This window comes from Phocoena sinus, chromosome 15, assembly GCF_008692025.1.
Source record: "Phocoena sinus isolate mPhoSin1 chromosome 15, mPhoSin1.pri, whole genome shotgun sequence".
Classification (NCBI taxonomy): Eukaryota; Metazoa; Chordata; class Mammalia; order Artiodactyla; family Phocoenidae; genus Phocoena; species Phocoena sinus.
Genome location: NC_045777.1, coordinates 5,749,476 through 5,771,664, shown reverse-complemented (window position 1 = coordinate 5,771,664; position 22,189 = coordinate 5,749,476). Strand labels below are relative to the sequence as shown.

General features: G+C 53.8%; 1 protein-coding gene across 1 annotated transcript in view; it reads right to left on the bottom strand.

The window, feature by feature from the left end:
* Positions 1-2,425: 2,425 nt before the first annotated feature.
* Positions 2,426-22,189, bottom strand: part of BMP7 (bone morphogenetic protein 7) — an 89,296-nt gene continuing 69,532 nt past the window's right edge. Inside the window, exons 4-7 of the mRNA XM_032607010.1 lie at positions 13,832-14,029; positions 9,113-9,189; positions 7,591-7,701; positions 2,426-4,392 (exon numbers count right to left, since the gene is read on the bottom strand). Coding sequence (XP_032462901.1) covers positions 4,243-4,392; positions 7,591-7,701; positions 9,113-9,189; positions 13,832-14,029 — 536 coding nt within the window. The 3' untranslated portion in view covers positions 2,426-4,242. The remainder of the gene's footprint in view (positions 4,393-7,590; positions 7,702-9,112; positions 9,190-13,831; positions 14,030-22,189) is intronic.

Sequence of the window (22,189 nt, the reverse complement as noted above, 5' to 3'; positions counted from 1 at the left end):
GCCGAACGGTGCTACCCCAAAAGATATGTCCACATCCTCGTCCTTAGTACCCGGGAATGTGACCTTATTTGGAAAAAAGGTCTCTGCAGATGTCATTAAGGACCTCAAGGCGAGGAGATCATCCTGGATCATCTGGGTGAACCCTAAATCCGCTGACAAGCGTCCTTTTAAGAGACATGCGGAAGAAGGACATAGAAAAATGGAGAAGCCATGTGAAGACTGGCAGAGATTGGAGAGATGCAGCCACAAGCCAAGGCTGCCGGCAGCCACCAAAGGACGGAAGAGACACGGAAGTTTCCTCCCCTGAAGCATCTGTAGGGAGCGTGGCCCCAATGACACCTTGAGTTTGGACTTACAGCCTCCAGAACTGGGAGGATACATTTCTAGTTTTTTAAATCACTAGTTTGTACTTTGTGAGGGCAGCCTCAGGAAATTAATACGCTCAGCTTCTCCAAAAGACCTGGACAGAGGGAAGGACTCACATGTGAGAATTTTCTAAGCAGATGGCCCCAGTGACCACTGCTGACCCTCCCAGGCTCCCAGCAAGGTCCACACACTACCGTCACCAGGCAGTGAAGCAGAAATCAGAGGTGAGGCAAGCTATATGTACAGCAGGCAGGGCTGGCGGGCCCAGCCAGGGGGGATGCTAGAAGTTCGGCAACATGCTCACAGAGGAAGGCCCTAGAGCTGCCTGGAAGCAGGAGGGAGACCAAAAGCCTGAGCCTGTGGTCCAGGAACTTGGCACGGATTCAGGGATGGACGTAAGGAATTGGGGAAGGTCATTTGGAGAGGCAGGGCTGGGGGCCGGGAATCCCCACATTTCGTGAGCAGACCCAGGAGACTAACTCAGGTGAGCATGGGATCGAGGCCAGGCTTTGGGTCCCAATTCCAGTCCCAGCAATTATTAGCCGGTGACGCTGAGTAAATCCCTTCACTTCTTCAGGCCCTCTCAGCACGGCCAGCAACGATGTCAGGCCAAGTGGTGGAAACCATGGTCCCTGACAGAGGTGCTCCGTAAGTGGGACAGGGAGAAGAGGCACCAACGCAAAATGCTCCAAGGTAACAACGAGCAAGAGAGGTAGGAACCAGGAGAGGGCAAGGTGAAGGCCAAAGATGAGGCCGCCTGCCGTGTTGCAGCCACAGACACGCCTGCCTACAGGGGTCCAGCTGGAAAGGGGAAAGTGAGCCAGAAATGAACAAAAGGCTTCTCCTCTTCCCCCGAAGTGCGTGGCTCTTTCAGTCCAGGCTTTACCTTCCTACTCTTAATAGAGACATGGGTACAAATCAACAAATACCTACAATTTTTAAAACAGCAACTGACATTCGCACCTTCATGAGACAGACAACAGGGAGCAGTGGAGACTGTGGCAACAACTGCTCTTTGGCTCCAGCTGGGAGCTGCCACGCAGGAACGGGGCCCAGGGTGGCCAGATCTGCAGACCGCTCAAGGGAAGGCAGAATCTGAGGTTTTTTTCACCCCAATCTTCTGAGTTTCAAAAATGTGTTGGCAACGAATTCAACCATGCAGGAGGAATAAGATACGTCTGCAGGCTGCATGTGGCCCTCTGGTTTGCAGCTCTGGTCTTCAGCCTGGAAACAGAACAAAAGCTACATCACGCATCAGGACAATGACAGGAGGGTTTGGAAATCACAGGGGCTGGAACTTGTTAGGAGCGGCTGCTTCATTAGAGACAACAGGGCAAGATGAAGCAGCCGGCCAGGGAATGGGCCCAGATTCTAACAACCATCAGGTGACCTCAGCGTGCACTTCAAAGCGGAAGGGGACCCAAGACGCTGCTCCACGCTGCACGGCTGCAGGCTGCTGCATGCACAGCGGGCCCCTGGCTACCTTCACCAGGCCCGCTGTGGGCCGTCTACGGCTCAAGCCGGGAGCCAGCAGCAGCCCCCAAGCCGCCGAAATGATTTGCACCGGACAGTGTTGGCTCCGGGGTCCGTGCTGCTTTAAAGTTTTGGGTGTACACTCCCCCTACCCCCACTACTATTTCTTTTTCTTTCTTGTGCCTCTATTTTATTGGGATGACTAAATCTTTCAACTATGTTAGCAGTAAACACAGCTAATTTACCCCCTGCCTCTCCGAAACAGCTGCTGACAGCTGCAGTGTAATTCAATCAAGGATCTCTGTAGCTGAGCCTCCACCAAATTCACATTTGTTGTTTGCTTCCATCTCTCCTGCCCGGAGCCCCACACAGCTGCATCAAATACTGACGAGCGTCCCTCTCTCCCCAGGGCCTGAATGATAAACAGCGTGTTGATGGTGGAGGCCAAGGCAAAGAGTTCTCAGCACACCAAGAGAACTCCAATATCCAGGCGCTGAGAGAAAAAACAACACAGACATACACAGGCCCAAAACCAGAACCCTTTTTATTTTGTCTATTTATACAGCATTTTCTCTGAGGACTGCTCTACGCAACGGCTGAAGGTACATTGGTCTGACCATGAATAAATAGTCTTAAATAAGAAAATAAACAGGTTGGAGGGAAGCGAGTAAGCTCATCGTCCTGAACAAGGGATTGGAGAGGGTCTAAAATGAGCTTCAGACGGACATAAATAATTTCTTTGTTTAGTAACAACTATTTACATGCTTCAGTGTACAAATGATGCGAGCCAGATGTCGGCTGGGGTATACGTGGTGACAAAACTTGCACCAAGAGGGAATCACAGCAAAACCCCCAGATCTGTCGACAGACAAAACAAAATGTAACAAAAACACCGACTCTTCCCCATTGACTGGGCAGAGTGAAGGCTGCAGCCCAAGCTACTGAAGAAGAAAACATAAAAGAAAATGAAAACAGCGTCCCTGTGTTTCCAGGAACCAACTCAATCAACATGGAGAAGCAGTTTCCCACTAGACCAGATCCCGGGGCCACAGGCCTCACCGGGATAACCCTGTTCTTTGTTCACAGAGAGCCTGGTCGTCTCCAAGGCTGCACTGCAGCTGGAGGCTGGGTGCACGCCATTTAGGGGACCCACCAGCTAAGGCAAGGGAGGCTCACGCCAAGAGCCGCGTCAGAAATGGCACCTTCGAGTCAGGACACTCTCACGACAGCTTCTGGAGGCTTCTGTTTGAGATTCACATCTGCACACCCTGCATCCAGCAGACCTCCCACTGTGTCACCTTTCCCTTACTTCGAGGGGCCGATTCTTGCGCAGAGTCCTCAAAAAGGGGTCTGCGAATGAAAAGAGGTGACCACGGAGGCCCGCATCAGAGCCCAGACTCCAGGACACTGCTATCGATGACCAACGGAGGAGCTGGCTTGGGGGACTGACGGTCCCCCTGCCCACCCACCCCTGTTGAAGGCTAGCGTGCTTCTGAAAGTAGGGCTATGGTGGCCGGAACTCAGGATCAAGCTGCAGGTTCTGTCCTGAGCTGTCCGCCTCCATCTGCCAACCCTCACTCACCTCCTACCACGGGGAGTGTTGGCAAACCAATTCCAGGCGTCTGCCGCTGCTTCACATGCCTGTTTTAACTTCTGCCACCACGCACTCGGCTGAACGATGGAACCTATTTATTCTTCGAGGTCCACTCCAAGCAGAAAATTTCCCTCTCCCCTGCTGGCCAAATCTTGGCTTCTGGGTGAGTTTACGTAAACAGTGGGCCTCGGCAAGCCTCAGAATGAAACCGGAATGGCACGGAGAGGGGGCCTCCCCTCCCTCCGCCGGCCACAGCTTCTGTTTATGAAATCAGAGTAAACCAAGAAATGGGGATAAATTGTTTAGGAAAATATATCTCTACCATCCTAACCATTTTCATTCATTCGTTTTATTGTGACATTTATTACAGGGACTTCCGCGTTAGTCTCCCTCTCGCACAGAGACGAACGTGCCCACCCCTGGCCGCGGCCCCTTCCCCCCGCTGCTGGTGGCCGGGCTGAAGGGTGTCATCATTACCCCTGGGAACGAGTCGGTGCACAGCTGAGACTTCACAGCCAGCGATCGGGGCCCGGCAATTTTTCCTGATATATGTTTTCCCTGTTAGGTTTTGCCTGCAGCAGCTTGTAGGATCTTGTCTGTAGGATGCCAACGAAAAACGGATCAAAAGCCATCTGCCTCTCAGATTCCTTAACGCTTCTACAGCGCTGCAGCTGGAGAGGGGGACGGGAAGGCCTCGCGAAAGGCAGCTGGGCTGCGGGCTCCTCGCCGAGGTGGTGGGAGACGCTGGGCGGCGAGGGGCCCAGGATCTGGAGAAACGTGGCCCCGAAGCGTCTGACTTCCAGGAGGGGCTAGTGGCAACCACAGGCCCGGACAACCATGTTTCTGTATTTCTTCAGGATGACATTGGAACTGTCATCGAAGTAGAGCACGGAAATGGCATTGAGCTGAGTCGGAGCACAGCAAGGCTTGGGCACCGTTTCCGGGTTGATGAAGTGCACCTGGAACACACACCAAAACGGTGGCAGTGGTGAGACCCGGTGAGTCACTCCTCCCTGGCCTCAGTATTCCTAAAAGGAACAGGTACTGCTTGGACAAAAGTCCCCCGCAGGTGACACTCACCGGTCACTCCCAGTTCTAAGCGCTTGATGGGTAACTAACTCAGCTCTGGGGTTATTCTTGATTCACAGATGAGAGAACCAAAGCATAGAGGGTCACCCAGCACATGGTGAGGAAGACACTTGGGGCCAGGATGTGGGGCTGTCCTGTGCACGGTAGGATGTCTGACAGTATCCCTGGGCTACACCCACTAGAATTCAGAGGCACTCCACCCCACCCCCGCACCGTGACAACTAAAAATGTCTCCAGACATTGTCAAATATCCCCTGGGAGGCAAAACTGCCCCAAGTGGAGAACCACTGGGCTAGACGAGGGTCGGCCTGCAGGCCGATCCCTGCTCCACCGCCTGTTTTTATGAATAAAGTTTTATTGGCACACGCCATGCCCATTCATCTACACATCATCTGTGGCTGCTTCTGCTTCTGCATTACACAGCATCTGTGGTGAAAAGGTGCAGCACAGACTTTCAGCTCTCGAGGTCGAAAATATTTACTATCTGGCCCTTTCCAGAAAAAGGTCGCCAACCTCTGGGCCAGACCTGTCCTGTCCAAGAAAACTATCACGCAAACCACATGTGTAATTTAAAACGTTCTAGTAGCTACATTTTAAAAGGTGGAAAAGAAAGAGGTGAAATTAAACAGTATATTTACTCTAATCCCAGATTTCAAAAAATTATCATTTCAACATATACTTAGCATAAGAAATCATTAATGAGATATTTTACATTTTTTTTATACTAAGTCTTCAAAACCCAGTGTGTATTCTGTAGTTGCAAAACATCTCGATTCAGACTGGCAACGTTTCCAGTACTCACTGAAGAGCCACCACGCAGGAGTGGTCACTGTATCGGATGGTGTGAGTCTAGACTATACTAGGCTGTTCTGCATCTTAAGCAGTGAAAATGGGAGGCAGAGAATTCAGGCAAACCCGTGGGGGGATGGGCAAACCCGTGGGGGGATGGGCAAACCCGTGGGGAGATGGGCAAACCCGTGGGGGGACGCCCACAAGAAGGGAGGAGGTCCAGAGGTAAGGACGAGGAAAGGGGTCAGCCAGTTGCCCAGGTTTATTGTTCCTTCTGGCTCGTGGGCGCCTACGCACCTTACGGGTGGTGGGGCTCGGGGACAAACTAATTCAAACGTCGGCAGCGGCCACGCAAGTGCCACGGATGACCAAACTGGGCCAGGAGTCAGACCATAGGGGACGGTGAGGACCGGGGCAAACCAAAGGGAGATGGACACAAGCTGCCCAAAGCCAGTGCGATCGGATGTGCCGAGTGCTCAGGCCAGCTGTCAGTCCTGTTTTGTTTTTATGAGAAACTTCCAGGTGGGCCAACCGGAAACCCTGTGGATGACCCTCCGCCCCCAAGCCCCAGTCTATGACCTCCCACGTAGGTCAGCGTGCTTTTTAAACTGTTTTTTTATGTTTAATCTCAAACCTCACAAATCTAAACCTTCCCCCATCTCCTCCATCCTTGAATAATGTTAAAGCAAGTCCCAGATGTTAGCTCACTTCCTCTATTTCGCTAGGACTCTCTAGAAAGCAGGGATTCACTTCCTTTTCAAACATGACCTCCGTTTCAGAATAATCAAAGGACTCATTCTGATCCTACAGCTTCCTGGTAAATTGCAGATGGAGAGAGTGTCACAGGGCAGCCAGGCTTCTGCTCCGTGGGCAGGGCTCAAAGAAGGGTGGAGGTGTGCTCCAGGCAGCCTGGGAGACACCCCCGTCACTCTGGTCCTCGGAGCAGGACAGAACAGGGGGACACTGGCACGGGGGACAAGTTCAGGCCAAGGAACAGGCTGGGGTGACTCTTCATTTCCAGCCTGAAGACCTTCGGTCCTGAATAGGGCTTCAGAGTTTACTGCTGTGGGAGTGGGGGTCCTGGCAAAGCAATGCTTCAAAAAAGAGGCCTTCCCTCAAAGGGCAGAGCCTAATCCAAATAAACGGAACAGGGGAGCGAGAAGTAACACACGGGGCAGGGACAGGGAAGAGGGAGGCAGGTTACTAAGCAAAAGCAGCACAGAGCTCTGCAACAGACAGACCCGTGGTACAGAGGAGATGGGCCTGGGTAGTGAGCTCTCTATCACTAGAAGCATTCAAGCCAGAGAGGAAGACCAGTTGTCAGGGAAGGCCCAGATCATGTTCACAGCAACAAGGAAGATAAACAACGTCTCTGAGCCTCAGATTCTAAGCTAAAGAACAAAGTCTCTAACTCGTATCACTCTTGTTGTTGGTAAAGTAGTAAAAATAACATCTGTTGAGTGTCCTCTGTGCTGGATACCCCGTTAAGAGCTTTAATTGCATCATCACACCGAATCCTCCAATGACCCCGTGAAAGTTCAAAGAGCCCCATGGCTGCCCCCCATCTCTCTACCCTATTGTCCTGTTTGCCATCTTCCTGTCGTTCCCTTCTCTGTTCTCCCTGAAGTCCCCGCATTTGTTCACTTGACTGCTTCCCTGCCTGGAAAATGAGGCTCTGAGTGCAGGGACCACGTCTGTGATGTTCCCTGTATGCTGTTCCCTGCAGCGTCCCCAGCTGTCAGCGCAGGGTCTACATGTAGTAGATGCTCAATAAACACCCTTGAATGGCTGAACCACAGAGTTCAAGGCCAGGAGGCAAAGCCACGAGCTCTGGGAGGGGATGAGCCCTCAAGCCTACCCGACCTGGAGGAAGCCCAGACGTTGCAGGGCCTGTGGATGTGGATGCTGACAGCCAGGAACAGCAGTCGCCTGACGGAGGCAGGGCCAGGGCGACCGCTGTTACGCACAGTGGCCTTTACCCACGATACCTTTAGGAGCCCACGAAACTGTTCTAACTGCTTCTAAAATTAGGAGAAATAAAGGCACTCTAGGGTTGAAGACATACACAAAGATTATAATACATGTTAGTAACTATAATTTCTAGTCTTGTTTTACGGAGGTAGGGCCCACGAAAGCAAAAGTGCCCTGGGCTCCTGAAAGCCAGGACGTGGTCTTGGCCAGAGACCTGCTGTGGCCCCAGCTCGGAGGAGCACGAGGCGGGATGTGGCGGCCCTGCTCCCCTAGCTGCCCACACCCCTGCCGGCGCGCAGGCCACTCACCAGTGTCTGCACGATGGCGTGGTTGGTGGCGTTCATGTAGGAGTTCAGAGGGAAGGCGCACTCCCCCTCGCAGTAGTAGGCGGCATAGCCTTCGGGCGCTATGATCCAGTCCTGCGGGAGAGAGTGGAGGACGAGGCGGGGGGCGGGTTCAGAACCACGTGGAAAGTGGGAGCCGCAGGGTCCTGCCCTCTAGGCCGCAACATTCCTCCTGTGGGCCAGACTCCGAAGCTCCCAGAGGTCAAAGGCACGGCCCACCTCCTCATTTGCAGCTGGGGCTCCTACAGAGGCAGCCTTCCATGGTCCCAACAGACTGCAGAGTGAGGGAAAGACCGCCGGGGGCTGGGCTGAGCCCAGAATGAACACTTGCTCTTCGTCGGAAGGTGGCACAGAGAGGGGTGATTAGGGTGGCATCAACCTTACCCCTACTAGGTGGTAACCCGTGGGCGGTTTGCTTTAAACAAAGCCTCCAGGCCTCACTTCACCCACCCAGGAGAGACATGACAGTAGAGCCGACCCAGCACAGGGCCTGGTACACACGTGTGCGACTATGTAAAGGATGCACGTGGTCGGGTTAGCACAGAAATGTTGTGCTAGCAATACACATACCCCTCCGGGACTCAAGTGCATTTGGGGGCTCTGTTCCAGCACTAGAACGTAAGCACGGCCTGGCACCTCTTAGACCATGGATGTTGTCATAAGAGTGAGGACAAAATCGCAGGAGGACTCCAAGCCGGCTGTGTGCACAAGTGCCCTGGGGGTGTATCTGAGGACATGATGACCTGGGAAGAATCTGGACCCTCCCACTGAACTACAAGCTCGCTGAAGGGAGAACAACAAAACCAGTGGCCCTGAGGATCTCACGATGACAACACCCTGTCCGGGGATATTTGGGCTCCATGAGGGCAGGCACATAGCTGTGCCCAGGGCTGCACCTCTAGTGCCTAGAAAAGGGCCCAGAATGTCATAGATACTCATAAAGAGTTGAGATACCCTTTTTCTAGGATTCATCCCCTGCCCTGCTCCAGTCAAATGATTCCAGAGGGGCAGCCACAGTCCTAGGACATGACCCCAGCCCTAAAACAGCTGATTGGTTCAGGAACAAGCACCTGACCCGAGCTGGGCCAATCAGCACCTTCTCTGGGAATTGGAATCACAGACAGGGGAGGGAGAAGCAGACAGGGCAGAGGGTGGAAGCCCGTCCTCCAGGCAGCTGGATTCCAGCACACGGACTCGGCCACGTCTGAGAGAAGCAGCCAGTGCAGGATGGAAATGGGGTTCACATGGAGAATGAGGTTCAGAGTCCACATCGTTTGGGTTTCTGGTTCTAGCTTGAGTCTCAACCGTGTTTCTGCTCTTGGGTTTCATGGGGCATCCCTGGAGCCTCTGGTTAGGACGCGATACTGGAGTCTCAAGAGATGAGAAACACGGCTCACTGCACATGCGGGACCCAGCCCCACCACCGGGGGAGCCCACACCGGAGGCCTCACACATCCGGGGCCGATCCAGCCACCGCCGCCCTCACCTGCCAGCCCAGGTCCCGGAAGCTGACGTACAGCTCGTGCTTCTTACAGGCCTGCCTCTGGTCGCTGCTGCTGTTTTCTGAGGAGCGGCACCGGGGGGAGGAAAAGGAAATACACACAGATTAGAGTTTCCTCAGTCTAAGACAGTGGTGTGATCCCAAGCAAACTCTGAAAGCTGGAGGGTGACCCTCCTGACACAGAAGCCGTTCAAGCACCTGTAGCCTCAAAACTCATTTCCATCCCCAGCAAACGGCCTCTGTAAGGGAGGTACCAATGCCCCCGTCTCTCTTACGCAGTCTTAGCTCACAGCTCTCTCTGGATCCTTCTGTGGACACTGTTTTCTCTTGTTTGGATGTGGACATCTGCGTGGATTCCGTGTGGGGGTCCATCTCCATCCACATCCACACACTGGCTGCAAGAGCCTACTCAGAGGGGTTACTTCCACTCAGCCTCACTTTGTGAGGCCCGCCCACCTCACAACGCTCAGCCCCGTGGAGCGGGCGGAAGGAGACTCGGACAGGGCCTGGGACAAAGCCCCACCAGCGAGAAGAAATGACAGGGCAAAAAGTCAAGTCCCACTGACCTTCCAGAAAAACAATACTGAGGTTTCTCTGAGGAACGAAAATGATGCACTGGGGTTTTCCAGAAGTATGTAAAGTTTGTAGGAACTTTGGGTTAGGAATTGAGCCCTTGTAAACATGTAGAAATCTGTTTCTCTCTCTCTTTGTGTCTATGTCTCTCTCTGTCTCTGTCTCTCTCTGACACACACACACACACACACACACACACACACACACACACACACACACACAGCTGCCACTGCACAACCTCCCCTGAACCCAGAAGCTAGAGGGATTCATTTTTTTTCTTAACCACGACCTGTCTCTCCTCCACCTAAAACTTCCCAGGGGCTTCCTATCAGCTTTTTTGAATATCCCCAATTGTACACGTATCTTTATATCTAGAGTTCAGAAGAGCGATTTTTTAAAATGTACAAACCAATGAGGAAAGGACACAATTGATTATGACAGAATTGCATGTGTCTTTCTAGGAGGGATCCTGGCTCCTAGGAGACACTCAGGACCAGTGAGAGGATCTCAGTGAGGGGGGCCTAGACTGGTGCGGAGGGAGCAGCCACCTTCGGGTATCTCGGGCTCTCATTACCTTGGTGCCTGGTATGTCATTCATTCATTCATACAAATTGTTAATATCTACAGATTTGCAGATGCTATTTTGGGCAGTGGAGCTACAAGTGTGAACAAAACAAAGCCCTGCCACCGAGGGGCTTATCCTCCAGCGAGAGGCAGATAATGACCAAATGAGGAAACGCCAATTCCATTCCATCTAGACGAGCGCTGTGGAGGAACTAAGGGAGGAGAGGAGGACAGGAAGGGCGGGCTGAGGGGTCTGTGCCACGGGCGCTAACCAAGGCCTTCCGAGGAGGTGATGTTCGTGTAAGAACGAAAGGAAGTGAGAGGGCGGGCCAGGGAGGAATCCAAGGGAGGAGGTCCCAGGATGAGGATGGAGCAGGATGCAGAGGAGGGTTAGGAAGTCGGCAAGAACCAGGACAGGAGTGGCGGTTCGCAGAGGGACGGGCAGCAGGCACTAGAGCCTTCCAGGAATGAGGAGGCAGCGCTGGGGTCAGCGGCCGGCGGCGTGCAGGGGGGAGGTCTGCTTCGCTGGATTGAGCTCCACGGCTGGGGGCGGGGGGAGGTTAGGGAGGATGGAGCAGGAATGGGGAGTCCTGGGCCCCCCTTCCCCACTTTGGGACCTAGCCTGAGGGCCTTGAGATAGAGAAAACCAGCTGCAGAGGTACTAGGGCTGCTGGAGGGCCAGGTGGTCACTGATATACAAAGGTCAAGCTCAAGGGAACCATCAGAGGCGAGCCCAGGAACCTCCTGGACCATTCACTGTGCCATATGGCAGGCACAGACACTGAGTGGAAATCCAGGAAGGCCTCCATTGCTGTGGCCATGCCTGTGGCCCCAGGCGTCAGCCTAGGCCAGGGATGTGGCAAAGAAGCTGTGCGTGGAGGGCCAACGCTGCTGGCTGTTTGTTGCCCTGAGTAAAGAAGGATCTGAAGCTTTGTGTGGGCTCAGTGAGAAGAATGTGCCAGGATTGATTAGCAATGTCTGCCATGAGCAGAGGAAGGGCGAGTAGGGACCTTACTGCCACTTTTCCCAACCCTGTCTGAAAACAAAGCAATGATACGTGGCTTCATGTTTGAAGCCCAAGGCCCAACAGACCAAGGACAAGAGCAGCTCATGAAGCTAGTTGTGGGCATATCAGTACGGGGTGGGCCCTGGCCCTGCCATCAGGGACCTCAGACACCTGGGTCCTTCAGGCCTCCTTGGAACGTGGCTGCTCCGGGAAGAAGTGGTTGGAACTCCTATTTCACTCTGACCTCTTACTAGCAGAAAGATGAGGAAAGGGAAGAAAAGAGATGCTCAAGAAGTAGAATCCTAGTTCCCCTGTTCCTCCTGTCCTGCCCACCCATCCCAGGCCACGGCAGCAGGCAAGCAGGAGTGGAGAGGCTACTGCTCACCCACCTCCGCAAACCCGGCCAGAGCAGCCGACAAGTTACAACCGGTGCTGGGACTCAGCTCCCACCCCCATGGGTCATCTGGTGAAAATGGCTAATGACTAGGGAGTTGGGCCCAGTCGCGGGTGAGAGGCAAGTGGAAGGGAGGCGAGGGACCCGGTTTCTCGCCCCAAACCACACGGTCTGAAGAGCAGCTGAAGGCCTTTGCGGGGTGGGGCTGGCCTGCAGGACGTGTCTCTCTAGCACACAAGGGCTGCCACAGGAGAGAGGATTCTACTCGTGTGGCCCTGCGGCAGGATTCCCAGCTCATCACAGGAGGCAAAGCACTTCAACCGGGCGTGTGCGTACAAACACACACTCAGAGATTCTGGTTTACTAAGCCTGCGGTGGGGCCCAGGCTTCGGTATTCTTTTAAAATTAAACTCCCAGGCAGGGTTTAGGTGAACTTCAAACAGGGCCAGGAAGTAGAAATCCAGAGCAAGGAAGCAGATCCCAGGCAAGGAAGAACAGCTGCCACGTGAGACAGTGAGCGCCCCGTCCTGTGGGGTTACGTAAGTGCAGACTTGATGGGGGTCCTCACCAGAGGATGCAGTGGGGGAAGCCGAGTGTCCAATTTTAAGATTTTGAGACCAGTCCCTCCCCTTTCACTACCTCGGTTAGACCGTTACACCTGACAGACCTCCGAGCCACGGGAGTCTCCGCGGGGATGACGTTTGCTAGCCCTTCCTGCCTGATTGATATAGAAAAGCCTCTCATAAATCTTCCTATTCCAACCCTCCCTGAGTGCCCCGCCCTGCTCTCCACCATTCTCAGAGCAGCCAGAATGAGCTTCTTATCAACCCCACCCCGAATCATAGCTGGAAACTCTGCAAAGGCTTCCAAATTTGCTTTGGATGAAATTCAAACCCAAGATGAGGCTCCCGAGAGGACTCTTGACTGCTCACTCCCCAGCCCAGCCACATGGCCTGCCCCCCTCCACCCTCCCTCCCAGAGCTGCCACGCAAACTCCCTCCACCTGCAGGTCCCACTGCCTGCAGCGCTGGCCTCCTGCCCGCCCGGCCTGGCCCCTGGGGCACCAGCTCGCCTCGGAGCTCTCAGCTGGCAAAGTCTTCTCTGAACCACCCCCTCAAGAGTCCCTCGTCACCACGTTCCAACTCCCGGGCCTGGTGTCAGTGTGGCTGTGAATGACGGCAGGCTCCTGCCCATCCTGAATCATCTCTGCACCACGGCTGGGCTTTCACTGGTGAATCCCAGCCCCCAAGAGCCCAGCGCAGAGGAGGCTTTTAATACAAATGAAGAGATTCGGTTGGGTTTTAATTTGGGGGATCACAGATGCCCTTGGAGCAGCCTAGAAAAGAATGGATGCACCTGCCAGAAAAGAATCTAAAGATTCTTTTAGATTCAAAAGCTCTGCACACAAGCTCTGAAGCCACACGTACCCACTAGTACCCACACAGCAGGACGCCCTGCTCTCGAAAACGTCACCAACCGCAGTAACTGTAATTTTCTTTTTCCTCGAAAAGGAAAATGAACAGAAATTTCAAAATTGTCCAGGTAAGGCAGAAGAAGCCATTGACAATATAAGTGAATTTGAGGGTGGCGGCCCCTTTCCCACCTCGCCGTCACCCTTCTACACGACCCCCGTGTCTCCCTTCCACGCTTCCTCCGACCAGCCCCAGGCCTCTCCCAGCTCACGATGAACCCAGAGCCGGGACGGCTCCACAGGAAAATCGTACCAGCCGTATTCAACAAGTGTTAAAATTTGCCATGAGTTTCAAGTGTCTTTCACTTGAAGAAATAAAACTAAAGATGCAGCACACTGCCCCCGTTTCCTCCTCCCCGCTCCCCGGGCAGCGGCCTCCCTCCCTCCGTTTTTTTGGAGCTATTGTTTCGTCCGCTTAGAAATTTACATGATTGGCATCTTGTTACACTCATGTTTTGCTACTTGCATTTAGAAATGAATTTATGACACAATTTATACCCGGAAGATGGTGAGCTCTGGGGTGGAAGGGATTCTGTGGGCTGTGCTTCCTGCGGCATTGGTTCCAGAACCATCTGTCAAGCACATGCGTGGATTCTGAGTCCCACCCCAGCTGGGGTCCCACAGGGGGCCCCCTGTGGGCTCCTCGGGGGCGGGCGGCGGGTGTCCACGTGTTAACCCTCCCGCCCCCAGGCGTACCTGCGACGTTGGCCACCCGCAGGGCGTCCTGGTTCTTGGGTGTCTTGGAGCGGTTCTGGCTGCGCTGCTTGCCCCCCGTGGAACGGGTGCTGCGGAGGTGGACCTCGGTGGCCTTGAAGAAGGCCACCATGAAGGGCTGCTTGTTCTGGGGCCCCTGCCGCCCGATCAGGCCTGCCAACTTGGGGTTGATGCTCTGCCCTAGACAGGAAGGAGTCAAATGCACAGAGAAGCGGTTACAGGAGAGGCGGTTAGTGGGAAGGGCTGCACAGACTCCGTTTCACCCGAGGCTCGCGATCCATCCGCGCGCCCACCACTCGTCCATCGCAAGTGTGGCCTCAGCTCTGACCCTACACCAGGTTGCTTTAGGAGCTTGGAACACGGTGGGAACCACAGAGAGAAAACTCCCTGGCCCCTGGGTGCGCCCACTGGTGGGGAAGGCGGCCAGGAAACACGCAGGGCAGGGAGCCCGTGGTGATACGTGTGTGGAGACAAACGGAGCAGGGGAGGGGTAGGACGCTGATGTCTGCAGAAGGACTCCAGCTGGTGGAAGTTCCACTCGCATCTCATTGGCCAAATCAGGTCATGTGATCCACCTAAATTCAAAGGGTGGGGTCAGTCCCGCTTGGTGCCCAGGTGGGTGGGAACAGTCACAAGCAGCCCCAGTGACTGCCACCTTCTGCGCGGAGGGACCTCTTGAGCAGAGAGGTGGGTAACAGCGAGGGAGGGAGCCACATGTCAGGGAAGGGGGCAGTGCAAAGGCAAAGGCCCGGAGGTGGCGGGGGCGCAGTGAGAAAACTGGCCTCCTCTTGGAGCAGAGACTAAGGGTGAGAGGGCCAGGGGAGTTCAGGGCAAAAGTGGTGGGCACAGCAGGGGGCAGAAGCAACGCAGGGTCCTGGGGGCATCAGCGAGCCCTTTACCTTTATTCCGTTTACTCCCGCAACTTCATGTCCACCCAGAATCTCAGGATGCGACCTTATTTGAAAATAGCATCTTTGTAGATGTAATTAGTTAAGATCATACTGGATTAAGGTGGTTCCTAATCCAATGACTGGTGTCCTTAGGTCACATGAAGACACGGAGATGCACGCACACACACACACACACACACACACACACACGCGGCAGCCTTGTGAAGACAGAGCCCAAGGAACACCGACGGCCACCAGAAGCTGGAAGAGGCCAGGAAGGACTCTTCCCTGGCACCTTTGGAAGGAGTGTGGCCCAGGACACCTTGGGTTTGGACTTGCAGCCTCCTGACCGTGACAATAAAGCTCTGCTGCTTTAAGTCCCAGGACACACACCCTGTCTGCATGAAGTAGAAACCACGGGGTGTTGGGCTGAGGAGTGGGCAGCTGGAATTGTTTGTAAAAGACCAACCCAGGCCACTGTTGGAGACTGAACTGCAGGGGGCGGGGCTGGAAGTGCGAGTCTGGGCAGGGGCGATGGAATAGCGCAGGAAGACGTGACAGGCGCTGGACGGGGGGCAGTGAGGGCAGAGGCAGCCGGAAACCCTCAGACCCTCGATGGTTCATTTTGAAGTTCATCTTTAGAATTTATTTTATTTTCAGTGTCTTGTTTTGGAATAATTACAGATTCACAGGAAATTGTGATAAAAACGTACGGGGAGGCTCCATGTACCCTTCAGGAGGTGGGGAAACCAAGGCGGAGGGTAGGGGTGGGGAGAAGACCTGGGAAGTGGAGGACAGAGGACAAAACAGTGCGACTGAGCAGCTCCTCTCTGAAATCCCCACTGGACGCACGAGGAAAACGGGCAGGGGACAGCAGGACATCCCAGCCCAGGCCTGGCTCCTGATCTAGGGGGAGAGACAGCCTTGGAGCCAAGACGTGCTCTGGCCCGGGGCCCGCCTTCCTGGGTTCACGCCCCACCTCTGCCACTCAACACACAGATGCTCCTCCCAGCAGAGCTCTGCACGCCGGAAGTGCTCACTAACCACCGGCTAAGGGCAGCGGTCCAGGCCGGAGTGGAGACTGCACCCCGGGGAGAGTGTGTAGCTGGACAAGCAACGTGAGGACTGAGCCCAGATGCCCTGTCTCCACCTGAGAGATCCGGGGAATGCAGCAGAGGCTGTGCACGCGTGCCCGGCGGGGAAGGATCTGGAAGAAGCTTGAACAGGAGGAAGGGGGATGCCGAGAGGATGTGGGGCTCTGGATTCTGGGGGAGAAGGCGGATGAAGCAGTCATAGTGTCCTGTGCTCCGCGGGCGGGTCGAGTGTGACGGGGGCCTACAACAGGCTACCAGCTCCGGCAACGATGAGACCATTGGCCAGTATATACTTAACATCACGTCTGGTGGTGATAAGTATTCCAAAGGAAGGTAAAGCAAGAGGACAAAGAAAGCCCACCTCACTCATGACAGAACAGCTCAGAGAGGCTGAATAACTTGCCCAGGGACACCCAGCTTGGAAGCAGGGAAGCTGGATCTGAACCCAGGTGAGGCTGCTTAACCACAGCAAATATGGTGCCTGCAAGCTGGGTGCGAAGGGTCAGAGGTCAGCGAAAGCAGTGCTTCTGAAGGCCCCGGGCCCATCCCCATCTGGAATCAGCTTCACTTGGAGCCCTCCAGACAGGCCAGATGTCCCGAAACCCGGCCTCCCAAGGACCAGGTCAGCATTAGGGGGTTCTCTCTGGCTGTTTAACAACAAATGTTTAAAGAGCGAGCTCTTCCACTCACCGCTACTTTACCTTAGTCGCTTTTAATGCCGGCTTTCCTGCATTCTTTAGCGGGGTTTCCTCGAGTTCACCCATCTATAATTTGAATGATTCTATAAAAGAAACCATTAAAGCCGAGCCCTCAGGAACTGTGTCCCCCCGGAAGGCTTTTAAGGCAAAATAAAAACGCCTCCCCGAAAACCAGATCCAGTAAATCCAAGCACTGGGGGCAGTCGCTGGGCATCTGAGGGAGGGTGTCTGGCTCGCTCTGGCCACTGTCAGGACAGCCACGTCCAGGGACGCACAGCCTCAGCTGAGACATGGGCAGACAGAAAGGAAAGAAGAGGGTCTCCAGGGGGTTGAAACCCACACCTGCCGCTGACCAGCCTGTGTGGGCTGAGAGAGGGGAAGTCACGTGCTGGGGCCTCCATTTCCTCATCTGTGAAATAGGGATGATGCCATTTGTCTCACCCATGCCCTCTTTTTCTTCCTACCCAACCCAATTTTTATTTAGGCAGCCGTGCCTTAGAGTGACCCCAGCCTGGCCAGAGAGGGCGGGACCTGCGGCCTTATACGCGGCAACCAACCCTCCAGCTACATCGACTGGTTCAGGAGTGGGCACGTGACCCAACTTAGTCAATGAATGGAGCACAGGTATCCTAGAAGTTTCCAAGTCCAGAGCAGCCCTCTCTTTCCCTGGACAGGATTGAGGGAGGAGGGATGGAGAGAGTCCCAGAAACAGCTACCATCTGGCAACCACGAGTAGACCACATGTCCAAATGGGGCTGACCTGCTGGAGGGAAGAGCAGAGAGACAAACAGACATGTGATCTCTGGTGGTATCACCGAGCCACTGGATCACACCATTCCTGAAGCTGAATCCTTGCCCCGGCCAGCCAAACGAATAAACCCCTTTGATTGTTCAGTCCAAGTTGCCATTTTAGGGTCATCCTTGCCCCTTTTTCAGAGGCTGGAGAACTAGGGAACAGGGTAGCAAGCCATCTTGGGCCTGGTAGAGAGCAGGCACTCACAGGGCAGGTTCTCATACTATCACCAAGTATGAGAAAAGATGAGAGCTTTCAAGGTAAAACTGACTGTCACCACAACAGACATTCACCTTCAACAAAAAACGGGGATATGGAAAACTACAGTGAAATATCACTTCGCTCCCACTAAAATAAAGGCAGACAAGAGACAAGTATTGTTGAGGATGTGGAGAGAGTGGAACCCTCTTACGCTGCTGATGGGGTTATAAAAATGCCGCAGATGTTTTGGAAGACGGTTTGGCAATTCCTCAAAGAGTTAAACAGAGAGCTCTCATTCGACCCAGCAATTCCATCCCTAAGTACATACCCAAGAGAACTAAAAACACAGGTTCACAAGTGCTCACAGCAGCATTATTCATAATAGCCAGAACGTGGAAACAACCCAAGTGTCCATTAGCTAATGAGTGGATAAACAAAACATGGTGTATCCATACAATGGAATATTATTCTCCAGAAAAAGAAATGAAGTACGGATCCACGTTACAACATGTATGAACTTTGAAAACATTATGCTACGTGAAAGAAACCAGTCACAAAACATCCCATGTTGTATGATTTCCAGAATAGGTAAATCCATAGAAACAGAAAGTAGATTAGTGGTTGCCAGGGCCCAGGAGAGGGAAGGGAATGGGGGGAGTGCTAATGGATAGCAAGTCTCTTCTGGGGATGAGGGAAATATTCTGGCATTGTTTAGTGGGATGGCTGCACAACAAGGCGAATGTACTAGAAGGTACCAGACGGTACACTTTAAGATGGTGAATTCCATACATGTGGACTATATCTTAACTTTTGAAGTACATGAATTACAAAAAAAAAAAAACAGGAGTAGGAATGACCCATCAACCAAACCCCGGGGGATAGTTTTTGTTAATAAACAGTGTAAGGATGTCCGTCATAGTGCCCGGCACTTGTGGGCTCCTGATGACCGTTTACTAAATGAACAAACGTCTCCTGTGCCAACAGTGGGCCGAGAGCTCACAGCCCAGCCGGCCCTCTCCACGGCCCCACGGGGCAGACATCGTGATGTCACTTGTCAAAGAGGAACAAGCTCCCGCGATAAAGTCCTTGCAGCGGGTCAGTGGTGGAGCCAGTATTCAAACCCTGTTCTGCTGGAAGCCAGAGTCTGAGCTCTCAGCGTCACACCAGTGTGTCCTGGGCTGCCCCACGTGCTAAAAGGGGGTCAAGGTTCCCCAACACAGGGTGGGAGCGGCATGTGAGCTCGGAGGCTCCCCTGGCCCAGGACCGCATCTCAAAGAGCCACCTGGAGGTGGAGAGGAGACAGCTTTCTCCCAGGCTGGTCTTCACCTCCCTGGTATTCCTTGAAATGTCAACTATGCGACCACGGTCATTTGGAAGAATGTGGAAAGAAGGACCCTGAACTGAGTTCATCCCCCCGGCTTCCTCTTGGGGTGGGAGGGTTATAAAAACTCTGCCTGGTGTCTGCAACCGGAGCAAACTGCAGAGAAGAGAGTGGGCCCTGCTGTTCACAGCCCATTTGGGGTTCCAGAAGATGCACTGACCTCCCAGCCATCCCCGGGCACCAGGACTGGCTGCAGCATCCGCGGGCCCCAGTGCAAAGTGGAAACGCAGGACCCCTTGACCTAATGTTATTAAAAATCGCAAGACGGAGAGAGCAGAGCATCAAACCCAGCATGGGGTCCTAGTACAGGGTCCTGTGCGGGTCACACACCCGTGAAGCCATCCCCGTCGTGCACGTATAGACACACGGAAACACGTGTGTGCAGTTCCTCATAACTGAGATGTGCGTCCCTGCTGATTCACATAAACCTGGGTTGGGGGCAACGCACTGTGGGCATCTTCCCTCGTCAATGAAACACGTTGATCTCGTGTCTTGCGGCTGCAGAGGGGCCTCGCGTCTGGAAATCCCTTGGCCTCATCCTCTTCCGTCCCAGGCTTGAACAAACAACTTGTTTATCCATTTAGCAGTTCAGTCAACAACGATTCGTGAAGCCCCCTCTGTGTGCCAGGCACCGTGCCAGGTGCGGGGTGACAGCCCCCAGGAGCTGACCAGAGAGGGAGACGCGCTCAGGGGCAAGGGGGGACCGGTCAGGGGCCGGGTCATGCAGGGCCTCGGTTCGTGTTCTAGGTCTGGCAGGGGGACGTGGCCAGAGTTCTGTGATGAGAGGCCCCCTGGGACTGGTGTGTGGCGAACAGATAGGGTGGGGAGAGAGGAAGCCATGTGGAGGTCCAGAAACCAGCCCCATCCCACCACGCCCTCCTCTGGACCCCCGTAACGCTCGGGGCGGCCTCTCGGGGCCCTGCACACACGTCGTCTTCCTCCAAAGGCTCAGCAACTCAGGGCAGGGATGGTCCCCTTCACCCACCGTCCCTGCACAGGTGAGAGCTCTTAAGATGGGGCCCAAAGCCCGTTCGCCAAGCAGGCGATGGCAAACACAGCCGGCCTCTCCACCTGGCGCCAGGCGTCTGGGTTGAAGATCCTCTGGGGTGCCGTCGTGGGCACTGTAGGGTGTGCAGCAGCACCCCTGGCTGCTCCCAAAAATGCATCCCCAAAATGTTTCCCGACCTTGCCAAGTGTCCCTGGGAGGCAAAACGACCCAGGTCGAGAGCCAGCGTAAACCCTTCCTAAAGTAAGGCAGGCAGCAGAGACATGCAAAGATACGTTACTGCGGTCAAGGTTTTCGCTGCGCAACCCACAGACAATGTGGCGCTTTGTTACGACAGGATAATTAAATGAAGGGGTGCGGGCATGAAGTACCAACCAGCCACCTAAACAATTCACTCGTCGATTTACGAATATTCCTGGCTCACACGCCCGGAGCCCAGCAAAGCTCTGCGCCCTGGGGGTTACCACGGGGACAAGACGGGTCCAGGCTCTCAAGGGACCGACAGAAGGAAGGGCTGCCAAGTGAGGGGCAGAACGTGATACAGTGTGATTCCACATGGGAGAAAAGAAATTTGAAGCATATACCGACAGATGTGGATATGTATATACATAAAGTTTATTTCTGTTTTAATACTCCCACAAAGGGTAGAGAAAGGTGACACTGGGGGAGAAGATGTGTGGGTTAGCTGAGAGAGGAATTCCTTTTCATTTTATGCTGTTACAATATAAAGGCTTCACTTAGCACTTGCAAGTATTTGTTTTGATTATTTGTATTTAAACCTCCAGAGCAAGCCACACTGAATAGGGAGCCAGGCCAAACGCATCAGGCAGAGGGGCTGAGGTGGGGGAATTCATTAATCTAGGCAGGAAGAAAGGATACGCGTAATATTTGAACAGAGGTCTGTATCTTCGAAAAAGATTTATATTCTAGACAAGGATTAATAGGTTAAAAAAACCCTGAAGGTTTGCCCAAGGATGGGATTATCCGATTTTGCAAATAAAAATACCGGATGCCCAGTTAAGTTTGAATTTCAGATAAATGAATAACGTTTGCAATACGTGGGACAAACTTATATTAAGCAATTATTTGTTGTTTATCTGACATTCAAATTTAAGCGTGCATCTGTATTTTATCTGCCAAGAGGTGCTCCTTAAGTCAGGATAGAAAGCCTTTCCTGGCCTGTGATGGTAACTGACCCTGCTACACTGCAGCAACCACGATGGGGTCTCCGGCCCACCCAACAAGCAGGTAACGACTCTGCTGATTTCTTCATCCTTAGGATTCATGGCTTTGCCTCTAGCAGAGTGAGTGCTTTGCTTCTGTTCCTGTTTTCTGGCTTTTCTTAAATCTTAGTTTTCAAATTAACATCTAGTAAAATTGACTTTTATTTGGTGTCCAGATCTGTCCGTTTTAATGCGTGCATAGGTTCATGTTAGCACCACTTCTCTCAGGATACAGAGCAGCTCCTGCGTCCCAAAGAACTCGTTCGTGCTTGCTGCTTTACCTCAGTGCATCCAACCAGGGGTGAGCCTGCCCCCGCCTCCACCCCAGGGGACACTGGCAACGTCTGGAGACATTTTTGGTTTTCGCAACTTGGGGCAGGGGTGCTTACTGGCATTAAGCGGGTGGAGGCCAGAGATGCTGCTAAACATCCCACAGTGCACAGGACGCACCCCGTCCCAACGCACACACAGAGCACGCCGACAGTGCCGAGGGGGAGAAGCCCTGCTTTCTCAGTCACCCCCTCCCCGACTCTCAACGACTGACCTGTTCTAATCCCTACAGCTTTGCATTTTCTAGACATTTCATATACGTGGATGCACAGTCTTTTTCGTCAGCTTATTTCAACCCGCGTGTCTTTGGGATTCACTCGCGGTGCTGCATGTTTCATGGTCCACAGTGTGGATGCACGAAGTCTGGTGACCCAGTCACCTGCCGAAGGACACCCGGGCTGCTTCCAGTGTGTGTAAGCATGAACGTCATGACAGACGTTCCCGTACAGGTTTCTGTGTGGACCTACCCTTTCATTTCTGTGGCGTGAAGCAGAGGTGAAATCCTTGGTGTGGCCTATTCCCCACAGTCTTCGCACACTCGAGGTGTCCGTCGGTGCTGGAATCAACCCGCCTGCCACCTGGAGAGACCGGGGAGGCTGCAGAGCTGAGCCGGGAAGGTCCGACCCCAGGAGCGCGCCCGCCACCGTGCCCAGCCCTGATCTGCCTGGCCCTCCTCCACCGAAGCAGGCTGCAAAGGAGACCCTTCCCAGCCTCGTGTGCCGCT